A 13,990-nucleotide genomic window follows, 5' to 3' on the forward strand; every position below is an offset into this window, starting at 1 on the left:
TCTCCATTGAGAATACAATTGTATTACATGGTCCTGCCTATTTTCAGTTTTTGTCTTTTTATTGCTCATTTTAATACTAAATTTGTTACAGCAGTTATTCAGTTTAGTTAACACTTTATGATATGAAAACTTGCTCTGCATTTATTTAGGATTATAACATTATCTGCATAAAGTGAACAGCTCAAAATTAACAACTCCACTTTTGATGTCAGGTTTAATGCCACATTCTTTCATAATGAATAACAGCAAGGATAGTGTGCACCCTGTATTACCTGATTTTACACCACACTATCATCTATCTCCATTCTAACAGCTAACTTAAATTGAGACATTGTTCTGTGTATAATTTCATCATTGGCTGCATAGCATTTTGAACAGCTTTCTCTTGGCATCTTGTGAAAAATGTAATCTTAACAATCATATTTGATCTGAATCAAATTTGTTCCTCTCCATATTTCTCTTCCAGAATTTTTTCATACCCTCTTCTCAAGTATGCTTGCATAAATCTTACCTGAAACACTTGGAAGAGAAATTCCTCTGTAATTTTCACATTCAATTTTATTTCCCTTTATAGATAGGATGTAGCCTTTCTCCTACCTTATATGACCTGATAATGAAGTGAAAATCTATAGTAAATCCAGAAATAAACAACAGACAATAGTGAACACTGCTTTTTTGCAGATGATCAAGTAATCATACAAAAATCAGAAGAGAACTTTGAAAGATCTGTTTACCATTTACTGCAACTAAGTTGTGAATACAATTTATGAATGTCATTAAAGAAAATTACAATTGTGGCATTCTGCAATAAATATCCAGTATGAAGTAAAATAGTAATTGAAAACTAAACTCTAGACCAATCAACACATTTTCAATATTTAGGATATGATATAACATTTCATACAGATAATAATGTAGATGATAGATGATACACCATTTTGAGCAGTCTGTGAACAACAAAGGGCAACAAAAAAGGAAACACAATTGAAATTTTATAAAATCATGGCAATAATATTATATTGTTCAGAAAGTTAGTAGAGAGAGTTAAAAAATAAAATAAATAGGACACAAACAGCTGAAATGAAATTTCTTAGAGCAGTTAAAGGATGTACAAGAATGGATAGAATAAAAAATTATGAAATAAGGAAATAATTACAGATATGTGCAATAAATGATAAAATAACAACACCAGAAGAATTGGAGTGAACATGTACAATGAATGGAAGAGAGTAAACTATCAAAGAAAGTAATCAAATATAAATCTAAAGGGAAAGAGATGATATAGGAAGAGAAATGAATGTATAGTCCTAGAGATGCAAAGACAGACTCATAGCCTACATCTCGGAAGAAGAACAATGAGAACTCTACTCCAGTTGTCCAGATTTCGACCTTCTGACGAGGCCTTTTGAATTCTGCAGTTGTAGCACTGTAAAGCTTTTATGCATTCTACCTGGTTGACATTTGGTCTCTAATATCTTCTTTTTTTTTTTCCAGATTCTTTTTCACTAAAACTAATGCAGTTTTCTTTTTATTGTGATATTTGCTTTTATATTGCTCATAACGAAATGATGATGATCAGTTCCTGTTTTAAATTTTCTATGTACAGTCTTATATCCTAAACCAGTAGATATCATCATCAGTAATGATTAATAGAACATTTGTTGTATGTTCTCTTCAAGTGAATGCTCCACTTTATAAAACAGGAACATAATGTGAGCAATCTTTAGTCATTATCCAGAGTTGAAATCCATTTACCATTATGATTAGCACATTCTCTTTTCTCCATATTTTCACAAAATGTTTTGGGAGATCTAAGTTTTAATTTCCTGCTCTGCTGTTTGGGCTCCAGTGAGAATCAGTTTCTTTTTGTCAATTGCCCTTTCTTGTTAAAAAAAAAAAAAAAAAAAAAAAACTTTCTCCATGTTGTATTAATGACGCCTGCACTTAGACACAAATAAATTGCATTTATCTGATTTTCAGTTTTGAATTGTCATAAGAGGAGATTTCAATCATTCTGCTTGAAATCTCCTCTTATTCTAGAAGTTTATATTTTATGTTCATATTTAGTATTAAATTCTTAGCTTCCTTTCTCTGATCATTATTGCCTTAATATTATAGGATGATTGATTCAAGCAGTATTTTATTACAAATACTTCAGCAGACTATTATTTTGTTTTTCTTCCAAAGAAAATAGTCACTTCTTAAAACAATAGGTAAAATTTTTATAATGAAATTTTAAACTGACCTACATAATTATTTTGTTTGTCAGTGCCAAAGTTACATCTTGTTTCATTTTAGTTTGCTAAGCTTAGTGTATAAAAGAGCCAGTTAGTATATGTGACTGCTGTTAGAAACTTCTATTTGGGATGCAAATTTTTATTTATAGTTTATGGCTTGAATGGAAAATTTCATGTCTTGTGTCCAACTTGAAATATGCCTTTAGAGTATATGATAAAAGAAAGTAATCAAACTGTAAAGAAGGAAACAAATTCAGAAATTATTTCAGGTAATTGTTAGGTTCCATATGTTGATGATTACATTCACTGCATAGTTTATCTATTCTGATGACTTTCAGTCATTGTTTGGAATAAGAATATATAGATGACTTTCTTCTCCCCCCCCCCCCACCAGATATTGTCTGTTATCTCGCAAATGATTTTTATGATTCTTGCTTGAACAATATCTGAATTTCTGCTGTCTTATTGAAACTATTACCTATCAAATGCTAGGTCAAGGGATTAGAGCCGTTTGATATTCTAAACAGTTGCTCAGTATATGAACTATTTTTATATTTATCTTAATTTGATAAGTGGTCTTACATTAATATATACAATAAAACAAGGCTTAGTCATATTATGGTAGCATAGACTGCTGTGATGATTGCATTCTTGACGGTTTGTATCGATGTACACAGTAATCAACAACAAAAAAAGGAATTCTTTTCATATTGACTCCTGGAGGACCACTCCTACACTGCCATTACAGACCTGGCTCAATTAAGGATTAGAGAAGCTTTCTAAATCTCGTCACAGTGTATTAAGGCAGTGTTTCCCAAACTGGGGTCTGCGAGTAATTCAGAGGGGATCCGTGGGATAGTTTATTTTCATTAAACTTTATCTTGTCATGTTGTTCACACCTGGCCTAATTAATATTTTCATATTCTTCCAAATATCTCCATTTATAACAGTATTGCATGGTCATAAATGACACATTTAGTGTTGTAAAATTGTAATTTATTACTTCATCTTTATGATATGTAAAATATAAAAAATTTCCAGTTTGGATTTTATGAAGGCTGCAGTGAATTAACATTCGCTACAGGGGGTCCACAACATCAAAAAGGTTGGGAAATACTGTATTAAGGCATTTCATCACTTGTAACAAGAAATCCAGTTACTCAAACATAACAACTTGAAATAGTGTGCAGTAAGAAAAAGTGTATGTTGTTTTTATCATATCATATATATTATTATCATATCACACAAAAGTGGAGTGTGGAAGAGTTAAATTTAGTAATTATTATCCTTTGACTAACTCTATACTATATCTATTGTTGGATGGATGAAAATAGTATTCTATTAATATATGCCTATTCTCTAAGCACTAACCAATTTCATAATGATGCACATATACTACCAGGACCATTGTATACAATGCCTTCAGGTTTACAAGACTTTGAAAAAAAATCTTAAAGTTGATATCTGATATATACCACTACTTTGTAAGTTTTTTGAGACATGTTGGGAAAAAAAAAACATCAACTATAGTTTATTATTTTACCAGTTCATCATTGTAAATTAATTTTGTTTATTCTTAGCTGACAGTGATACATCCTCGTGCAGAGCCCAGCCATGAAACAGAACCAAAACAATTACCAGTAGAGTCTGCAGCTCATGCCCAAGTTCACAATCACAAAGTTGAGTTAAAGGAAGCCCAGATTAAGGCTTCCAGCTATGTAGACAGTAGCTTAATAGATGGCAGTGAAACAGTTGCAAAGACATCAGCAAGTAAGTTTTTGCTTGCCTTAGTATTCATTATTGTACTTTATCTAATATAAGAAAGTATTAATATGTTTATCTATCAAAACTAAAGTGGATTTTAAATTAGAAGGGATTTTTTAAAAAAAATTAATTACACATAAATATACATCTTACATAATTATGGCCAAAATGAGTAAACTGGATACATTAATATAAAATTTAAAACAAGTATGCACAAATCAGAGTGCACTAAAAATCTACACTATTCCTTAATCTCGCATGTTACACCAGCAGTTGTCGACCTGCATTCTGCTTGCAGTTCAGGTGAGATTTTTTGATGAACATTGACATCCTGCCAGTATATTTGCCATTTGGTTTCATTATTTTCAATAGATTTCAATAATTGCACTTTCTCATTAGACTGAAAAATTACTGGTTTCATGATTGATTAATATTAAACTTTAAACCCATATTTTTAGTAACTTCTGATACTTGAAAACTAAATAGGTTAATATACATATTCTTCCTCTCCTGAAAGGGATCTATAGCAAACAACTACAAAGTAATACCCAGATAACAATTGAGTCAAAAAATAACTTTATTTTTTATTTATTTTTTGCATTGTTTCATATTTCATAAAGTTATTATGAAATGATAAAATTAAATCAATAAACAAGTGTTTTGTAGAAACCATATATATTATTATTTTTACAAGAAGCCTCCAAGGAGTCAGGGATTCGAGGGAGGCGACATATCACTCACACCACCTGTCATACCCTCTCTTGAATTCATTCACTTCACCACCTCCAAAGGAAAGCTATTTTAATCATGTACCACTTTGTTAGAGAAAAATCTAACTATCATTCGTTTCTTGCCTACATTCTCAACCTCTCTGGATGTCCTCTCCTGCCCTCCATAAAATAAAAAATTCCGTCTACTAGATCCTTTCAGAAGCCTTTAGTTCTTTATCATATCATATCACCACTTTCTCCTGTATGCTAGTGCCTGCTATCTGCAAATTAATATAAATACATATATATGTTATGGGTCAAGTGATTAATACAGGCATTATGAATAATGACAAACAAAATCAGGCACTATAATAATTGCATGTTGTTTATCATAATTTATCACATTGATGGGTCAATATGAATACTGCTGTCATCTGGTCGGCCATAGTGATAATAATGATACCTTTTTAGCAGTATTAGAATGGCAAAGCTGCAGGAGTGGATGGTATACTCCCTGAGTTCCTAAAACATCTTGGTCAACATGGCCAAACATGGCTGGCTGCCCTTTTCTCAGAAATCATCATGACTGGTAAACTACCAAAGCTGTGGTGGGAAGCCAAAATAATTGCCGTGCCCAAACCAGGGAAAGATCCAAATGATGTGAAAAACCTGCGACCTATCTCCTTGCTTTGCACCACCTTCAAGCTCTTTGAAAGAATTCTCCTTAAAAGAATTTCACCACTCATCAAAAGAGCACTCTCAACTAAACAAGCTAGCTTCAGGCCAGGAAGAAGTTGCTGTGACCAGGTCCTGGCCCTCAAATTGAAGCAGGCTTCCAGAAGAAACTTAAATCTGGAACCACTTTCATTGACCTAACATCTGCTTATGACACTGTCTGGATCAGGGGCCCTCCTAAAACTGAGAAATATTATAAAGTGTAAAAAAACTTGCCAACTTTTTGATTCTATTCTCTCCGACAGAAAGGTCCGGGTCCATATTGGCGGAAAAAAGGGCAGGCCCAGATTCCTTCACAATGGTCTTCCTCAGGGCTCTGTGTTATCTCCTATACTTTTTAACATCTATTATGATCTACCTCATACCAGATCAAGCAAGTATATGTATGCCAATGACCTAACGATCTTACATCAATCCACCGCCTTTACCAACCTAGAATCAACCTTGAATACAGACCTAAACACCTTGGATGAGTACTTTAAGCAGTGGTACTTGAAGCCAAATCCAACAAAAACAGTCCTCAGTATTCCACCTGTACAATGCAGAGGCGAATCGACAACTCAGCCTTTCTTTCTGTTGGAAAAATAGTAGAACACGAGCCCCACCCAAAATACCTTGGAGTGACCCTGGACAGAAGCCTAACCTATAAAAGGCACATCATCAACCTCTCCAATAAAATTAAAACCAGAAATAACATCATTTCAAGGCTTGCTGGAACAACCTGGGGTTGTGGTGCAGAAGTCCTAAGGTCGTCTGCACTAGCCCTCGCACTCTGTGCAGCAGAATATTGTGCCCCTGTCTGGGAAAGAAGTACACACACTAACATTATAGACACCCAGCTATACTCTACCATGCGCACAATTAGTGGGACAGTGAGAAGCACCCCTCTCTCCTGGCTGCCTGTTCTATCTAACATTGCTCCACCACATATATGGAGAAGACAAGCCTCGATTAAGGAATTTAATAAAGCAGTGAGCAACCCACTCCTTCCCCTACATCAGACTCTCATAAACCTACCTAGTCTTCACCTCAAATCTAGAAAGCCTCTCTGTTCCATGGACGAATTCTCTTCAGCTCCGCTGCCATCAATATCTGACATATGGAGAGAACACTGGTCCAACAGTCTACCAACAAAAACGGCTTCTTGGTAGAAGATCCCTGTGCTCCGCAGCCTGGTTTTGATTTTCCTAGGAAGATTTGGTCATCAATAAACAGGATCAGAACTAGTCAGGGCAGATGTGGCTACCATTCTACATAAATGGGGGGCTGTCAGATCACCCTTATTGTGATTGTTCTCCCGTGGCTCAGACGATTACTCATATTGTGTACGACTGCCCAAGGCGCTAATTTCACGGTGGTGGCCTACAGGACATCCACAAAGGGACGGATGAGGCCTTGAATTGGCTTTCCAGCCTGGACCTTGTAGTTGGTGTGGCGGTGGTTATGGAGGAAACAGAAGATCACGGTCCCGTCTCACCACGAAGACGTTATTCTTGTAGTCACTCTCATAGTCCTCGTCATGGTATCAACAAAACTCCTCCTCATGTTAGAAGATGATGATGTAATGTGAAATGCCCCCCCCCCCCTCTCTAATGGATCAAGTTTTCTCACACAAGACACAACTGCTCTCTAATTAAACCTCAGGATACAGCTACATTTATGTTGTGAAGTGTTGTGAGAACATGCAGCCTTGTCATACTTGTTACAGTAGGACAATAATTGCCCCTGGCTTGATTATGACAAGTTACTTTTGCTTTATTTAAAAAAAATAATAATAATAATAATGAAATACTTAGAAAGCTGGTTGTGCATTTTATGTAATGAACTTTTATATGTTAAGATTTTCATCATTTGTTGCTGGAAATTGTGATTGTACTCTTCACTTAGCAGTTTCATGTAGCCATAAGCATAAATAAATAAATAAATATTTTACTTTAGATTGTACAATACAATATAGCTTGGTATATTGATTGTTGTTTTTATATCATTTCAGGTCATGCTGTAGCAATTATTATTGTGGTTTGTGTTGGATTTTTAGTTTTTATGATTGTACTGGGAGTTATTCGTATCAGGGCAGCTCACCATCGGGCACAGGAAACAAAAGATGATGACCAAGAGATGGCATGGGATGATTCTTCTCTTACCATTACTGTCAATCCTATGGACGTAAGTAATGATTAAGTGATACTCTAGTGGTGGGAGTTGGGGAGGGACTGTGTATTAATTACAAGTATGAAATCCACAAAGGAGTAATAAAATTTTCTAATGTGAGGTACTTTTTTTGCAAGACATATATAAAACATAATTAACTGAAACTTTTTCCCCTTTTCTTTAATTCGGTTTTAATGAAGTGTACTAAATTATTTTAATATTATTAATTGAAATTTTCATTCTGGGATTAAGACTACATTGAATTTAACTGTTCAATGAAAGTGAAAACTGAAATTAGTTATAATGTGTTGTTGAGATTAGTAGCTAGAGTTAAGTGATAGAGGGAAAATGGTATCCATGCAACATTACTGATAATGCTCCATAAAGCCCTGACAGTAAAAAAAATAAATAATTAGAAAGTAATGATAACTGGCTAGTCATCACTAATGCCATGTTCCAAAATAAAGATGTGCACAAGTTTGCATGGAAAGAAAACACAAAAAATTGTTTTTTCTTTCCATGAAAAGCTTCATTGACTACATCATTGTTGATAGTGATATCTTCATGCTGATTCAGGATACAAGTGTACAGAGGATTTGAAATTGGAGGTGACCATTACTTAGTGTTAAGCAGGATAAAAATGGATATTAATTGAAACTTGCTTGAATTTATTCAATTTAATTAATTAACTTCCTTGCCTCTTCTCTCTATGTGCACAAATTCACATGGAGATTAGAGGCAAGGAATAAGAAAAGTCTCATTCACTATGTTATTGTAGATAGTGATGTTTTCTCACTGTGCAGGACACGGATACTAGAGTGTACAGAAGATTTGAAAGGGGAAGTGATCACCATTTAGTCTTGAGCAGGATAAAATTGAATTTCATATTGAAAAGAAGAACATGTAAGAAAGTTTTAAAGCAAATAAAAGTTGAGCAGCTCTCAGATGTGAACTGTAAACTAAAATACACAAACATTATTCAAGAAAAATGAAAGAGGAACCAAACCTTGGAGATTCAGTGGCAAATCCTGAAGAAAACATTGATTGATTCAGCCAGAGAGGCATTGTCAAGAAGGTGGCAAGATATTCTGGAAGTTGTTGAAAAGCTCAGAAATGGAGGAAAGAATGCTGTAAAGGGAATTAGCGATGATAAAGGTGACAGGAGCACTAGAGAAAAAGATATTCTTGATGTATGGAGTAATTAGATCTGGTACAAGTCTTTGAAACAAGCAGTGATGACAACACAGTGGTAAAAATACATTCAACAGAAATGCTATCAGGAATACATATCCATATGTATACCTGATTGCTGATTGTAGAAAAGGCCATCAAAAGCCTGAAATGTGGAAAAATCTGGAGTAGATGATATTTGAGAAATGCTCAAGTATGGAGGTATAAAAGCAGTGGCTGCACTGCATAGTGCAGAAGGCCTGGACAGAGGGACAAATTCCAGATGATTGGAGTAGAGCTCTCAAAGTACCAATATACAAAAAAGGGAAATAAAGCTGAATGTGAGAATTACAGAGATATTTCCCTACTAAGTATTCCTGGTAAGATTTATGTAAGTATACTGGAATGGTTGAGAAGGATTGGGGAAGAGAAACTTGGTGAAGAACAAGCTGGATTCAGGCCAAATAGGAGGCTGTCAGGATCAGATTTTCACTTTATGACAAATAGTTGAGAAATCAGGGAATATAAAAAAGATCTGTATTTAAGTTTTATAGATCTGGAAAAGGCATATGACCTTGTCATATGCCTTTTCTCCATGCCTGGAGAAAAGGCAAGAGAAAAGCTATTCAAAACACTACCTTTGTATGATGTCAATGGGGCATTATATTAAGCAATACTTTGTCTTTGTATAGAATTGAAGGAAGTACAGGAAGATGGTTTAATGTTAAATCTGGTGTCAGACAATGGTGTACATTATCTCCTCTGTGATTCATTATCTATATGGATCACATTATGAAGGAAAGTTGTATTAAACGGGATATTAAAATTGTAAATGTTAATCTCAGCCCTTTACTTTATACGGATGATGTTATACTTCTAAATAAATCTGGTAGAAGTCTGCAAGATTTCCTGACTAAATTGAATAACTGTTCATTATTTAGATTATATTTGGTCATTCAAACATATAATTAAATGAAATATATATTGATCTTTAATTGACTATGATTTATAAACATCTAATACCAACAAGTTTTACCAAAGGGGCTGTCCAACTTCTTCAGGGCTTATAATGGTAAAAGAAAAAAAAAAACTCAAAGTGGCTAGTACAGAGAAAATGGAGTAATACTATTGTATAAATTAAGCATTAAAACAGAACGCGTCCTCGCGGTTAGCCTAGTGGCTATGCGCTTCGCAACCATATGCCTGGGGAAGGAGTGTCCTAGGTTCGATTCCCATCGGTGACGTGAGGAGCTTGAAGGATCTTCCTCAGCCATAGCCAAGTTAGCCAGTCTTGGGCGTGGACAGCAGGGTTTTTTCCCCAGTTTATTCTGGGGTTTTTCATCCCGCAAAGCAGGCAAAACTGGCCGTGAGAACTCAACACTACAGGCCATAGGATACACCGGGGCATAAGGCTGACCACCTTATCCTGTAAACGGAGTGAGGTCCGATGATCAATGGACCCTCGACACCGCAAGGTAAAAGAGGGTATAAGGAAGATGACATGACATGATAACAGAACGCATAACATTACATGTATGGAGCATGTTGTGTTATTCACTGTTATGAGAGCACGTTCTGTAGTTTTGAGCGAAATGAAATTCTGGCAAACTGAGTGATCTTAAGGTTTTCCATATGTCAGCTATTATCATTCCCTGGTTTCTGTAAGATCTTCTCCAGAACGGAGGACTACAGTAACTTCTTTGAAATTTCTACAACGGAAGGCATGAAGCTGCTATCCCAATCAATGGGATACAACAGCTCGGCATCTGTCCTATATAGTTTAGACCACAAGCACATGGGATGTTGTACACTCCAGCATGTTTGAAAAAAGGATTAACGTCTTTTGGCAATCTTAAAACATGAAGGACAGTCTTGACCGCTTTGAACGCAACTCTGATGTTGAAAGGTTTAAAATGTTTTGCGATCATCTCAGACACTGTACCCACATAATCTTGGTCAATTAAAGATCAATATATATTTCATTTAATTATATGTTTGAATGACCAAATATAATCTAAACAATGAACAGACTCAATGATGATATGAAGGTACATTATTTTGAGAAACTCAAATGTAAAAAAGCTAGACTTCTAAACCATCTAACTTTCTTAAAAAGATGCAGAAACTTTAATATTATTCCTAAGTTTTTAACATTCAAAGAACAATTCCACTCAAGAAGAGCGAAAAGAATATATACTAAGGCATTCCTGGCCCTACTACGTGAAAGAATACAACACATAAGAGTTGAACTTCACAGAATAGACCTTTCGTGCTTCCGACTTTTTGAAGTTATTTCTAATAACATAGAGAGCAACTTATGAACGCTTCTAGATAAGATGATTTACAACAGTTTCAACAAAGCTTTTCTAATTAGTAAAAAACTCAAATCAAAAAATTCAACACACTATATATGAAAAGTATTACAACTCCGGACCGAGCCTCCCTGGTGAAAAAGTGATTTTTAACCTTTCAGACCATATATTTACACAACCAGAAACTGAAATACTTAAGAAAGGATTCAATTTCGCCATTCCCCAGATCATATTCCTAAGTCAACATCATCAGTAACATAGAGAAAGCACTCTCATCATTTCCAGAAACAACGGCAAATGATCTGAGATTAAAAAGTGCTATTATCCTTTCAACTTCAAAGCCACCTAACCTAAACATAACACCCCAAAGAAAAAAGAGCTCTCTCAAACTTGAAAAAGGATAAACAAATAACTATCTTAAAAGTAGACAAAGGTGATGCCACAGTCATTTTAAATTGTCCACAGACTTGCAACGGAATCTGAAGTCACTACACCCATTGACACCACAATTGTATGGAGCCCCGAAAGTCCACAAAAGTGGAGTTCCACTATGCCTGATCATTGACAGAAGAAATGCTCCCACATATTTATTGTCCAAACACCTCTCCAGCCTCCTAAAAGGACATATTAGAAAATCAGACACTTACATTAAGAATTCAAAGCACTTTATTGAAAAATTGAAAAACATCTCAATCTTAAAGACAGACATTCTCGCTAGCTTGGACGTGGTATCTTTATTTACCGACATCCCAGTAGAAGAAGATATCAGTATCCTATACAATCTCTTCCCTGAAGATATGGCTCACCTTTTTTGTCACTGCCTTGAATCTAATTATTTCAAATGGAATGAAATGATATATGAGCAACTAAATGGCTTAACTATGGGCAGTCCCCTTTTGCCACCCTGTGCAGATCTGTTCATGGAAAAGCTAGAAACGGAATCCTCTCAAAATTAGACCCAAAACCTATAGTGTGGTGGAGGTATGTAGACGATGTCTTCATAATTTGGAGGGACACAAAAACAGCTCTTTTGGATTTTTTAATCAAAATTAATTATTTTCATCAAAAAATATAATTCCCTTTGGAACTGGAAAAAAATAATCATCTACCATTTTTGGATACCCTATTCAAGAAACTAGCAGTTGAACATATCAACCCCAAATCTGTCTACCCCAAATCAACACACACTGGATGCTACCTTCATTTCAAGTCAACTCACCATATTTCCCAGAAGCTCAGCATATAATACATATGCTCAAAAATAGAGCTACGAATCATCTCAGAAAAAAAAAGAATCTATGATAAAATACGCATATATCAGAGACATTAATAAAAATTGGCTATCCAAAGAATCTAATCAACAAGATTCTTCATAGAAACTCCCCACGACAACCTACCATCCTAATAAATATAGTTTAATCCTTTATACAAGTGTGAGCAAACAAAGTTTGCGCCTGAAAGTATCTTCAGGACTGGGGTGGTACGACACCAGGCAACTCGTTGCAAAGGTGGAGCAAGCTAACATCACATCTATCTAAGTATCTCCCATAATGCAAAACTTATCTCCTTGCGGATATGTATAATGTTATGCATTATGGGAAGGGCCACCTACCCAGACTAGTCTCGACCTTTATTGAGGTCTCTTCAGTGGGAGCCAGGCCAAAGTGGAGATATCAGGCAGAAGCATTATCAAGGTCATCTCCACCTATATGAGTTGCCAAACGGTGTGCCACCTTTTTATTAAATTGCTCTGGATTTAGAGAAAGATGTTGTCTTTCTTTTTTTTCTTTTTTTTTTCACTTGGTTAGACTTAGACTATAATAAATTTAGTTTAATCCTTTATCCAAGTGTGAGCAAACAAAGTTTGTGCCTGAAAGTATCTTCAGGACCGGGGTAAGGTGGTACAACACCAGGCAACTCGTTGCAAAGGTGGAACAAGCTAACATCACTCCTATCTCAGTATCTCCCATAATGCAAAACACATCTCCTTGCAGATATGTATAATGTTATGCATTATGGGAAGGGCCACTACCCAGACTAGTTTCGACCTTTATTGAGGTCTCTTCAGTGGGAGCCAGGCCCAAATAAACTACTCTGAGTAGTGGCCCTTCCCTAATCAACAAGATTCTTCATAGAAACTCCCCACAACAACCTACCATCCTAATAAATATAGTTTAATTTGGGAGATACTGAGATAGGAGTGATGTTAGCTTGCTCCACCTTTGCAACGAGTTGCCGGTGTTGTACCACCTTACCCCAGTCCTGAAGATACTTTCAGGCACAGACTTTGTTTGCTCATACTTGGATAAAGGATTAAACTAAATTTATTATAGTCTAACCAAGTGAAAAATAAACTTTCAAAACCTACCATCACTCAATACAATTCATCCATAGTTATTCCTTATGCAGGTACAGTATCCGAGAAGATCACAACTTTTTAAATCTTTCAACATCAGAGTTGCGTTCAAACCAGTCGACTGTCCATCACATTTTAAGATCGCTAAAAGACGTTAATCCTTTTTTCAAACATGCTGAAGTGTACAACATCCAATGTGTTTGTGGTCTAAACTATATAAGACAGATGCCGAGAAGCCTTTAAATCCGAAAAAAAGAACATATAGGAGATGTTAATAACAACAGAACAGACAATTCGGGTCTAGCCCATCATTTCACGATTACTTACTATACCATTGACTGGGATAACAGCTCCATGTCTTACCTAGAAGAAGATTTCCGTTGTAGAAATTTCAAATAAGTCGTTATAGTCTTTCTTTCTGGAGAAAATCTTAACAAAACTAGGGAATGATAATAACTGGCATATGGAAAAACCTTAATAAGATCACTCAGTCTACCAGAATTTAATTTCGCTCTAAATTACAGAACGTGCTCTCATAATAGTGACTAACACAAC

General features: G+C 35.3%; 1 protein-coding gene across 1 annotated transcript in view; it reads left to right on the forward strand.

The window, feature by feature from the left end:
* Window positions 1–13,990, forward strand: part of Cals (calsyntenin 1) — a 365,963-nt gene that overhangs the window by 336,842 nt on the left and 15,131 nt on the right. The window contains exons 14-15 of the mRNA XM_090412738.1: window positions 3,818–4,007; window positions 7,440–7,612. Coding sequence (XP_090268864.1) covers window positions 3,818–4,007; window positions 7,440–7,612 — 363 coding nt within the window. The remainder of the gene's footprint in view (window positions 1–3,817; window positions 4,008–7,439; window positions 7,613–13,990) is intronic.

The sequence above is a fragment of the Typopeltis vanoorti genome, chromosome 2, assembly GCF_054136105.1.
Source record: "Typopeltis vanoorti isolate ZY-2024b chromosome 2, IOZ_Tvanoo_1.0, whole genome shotgun sequence".
Classification (NCBI taxonomy): domain Eukaryota; kingdom Metazoa; phylum Arthropoda; class Arachnida; order Uropygi; family Thelyphonidae; genus Typopeltis; species Typopeltis vanoorti.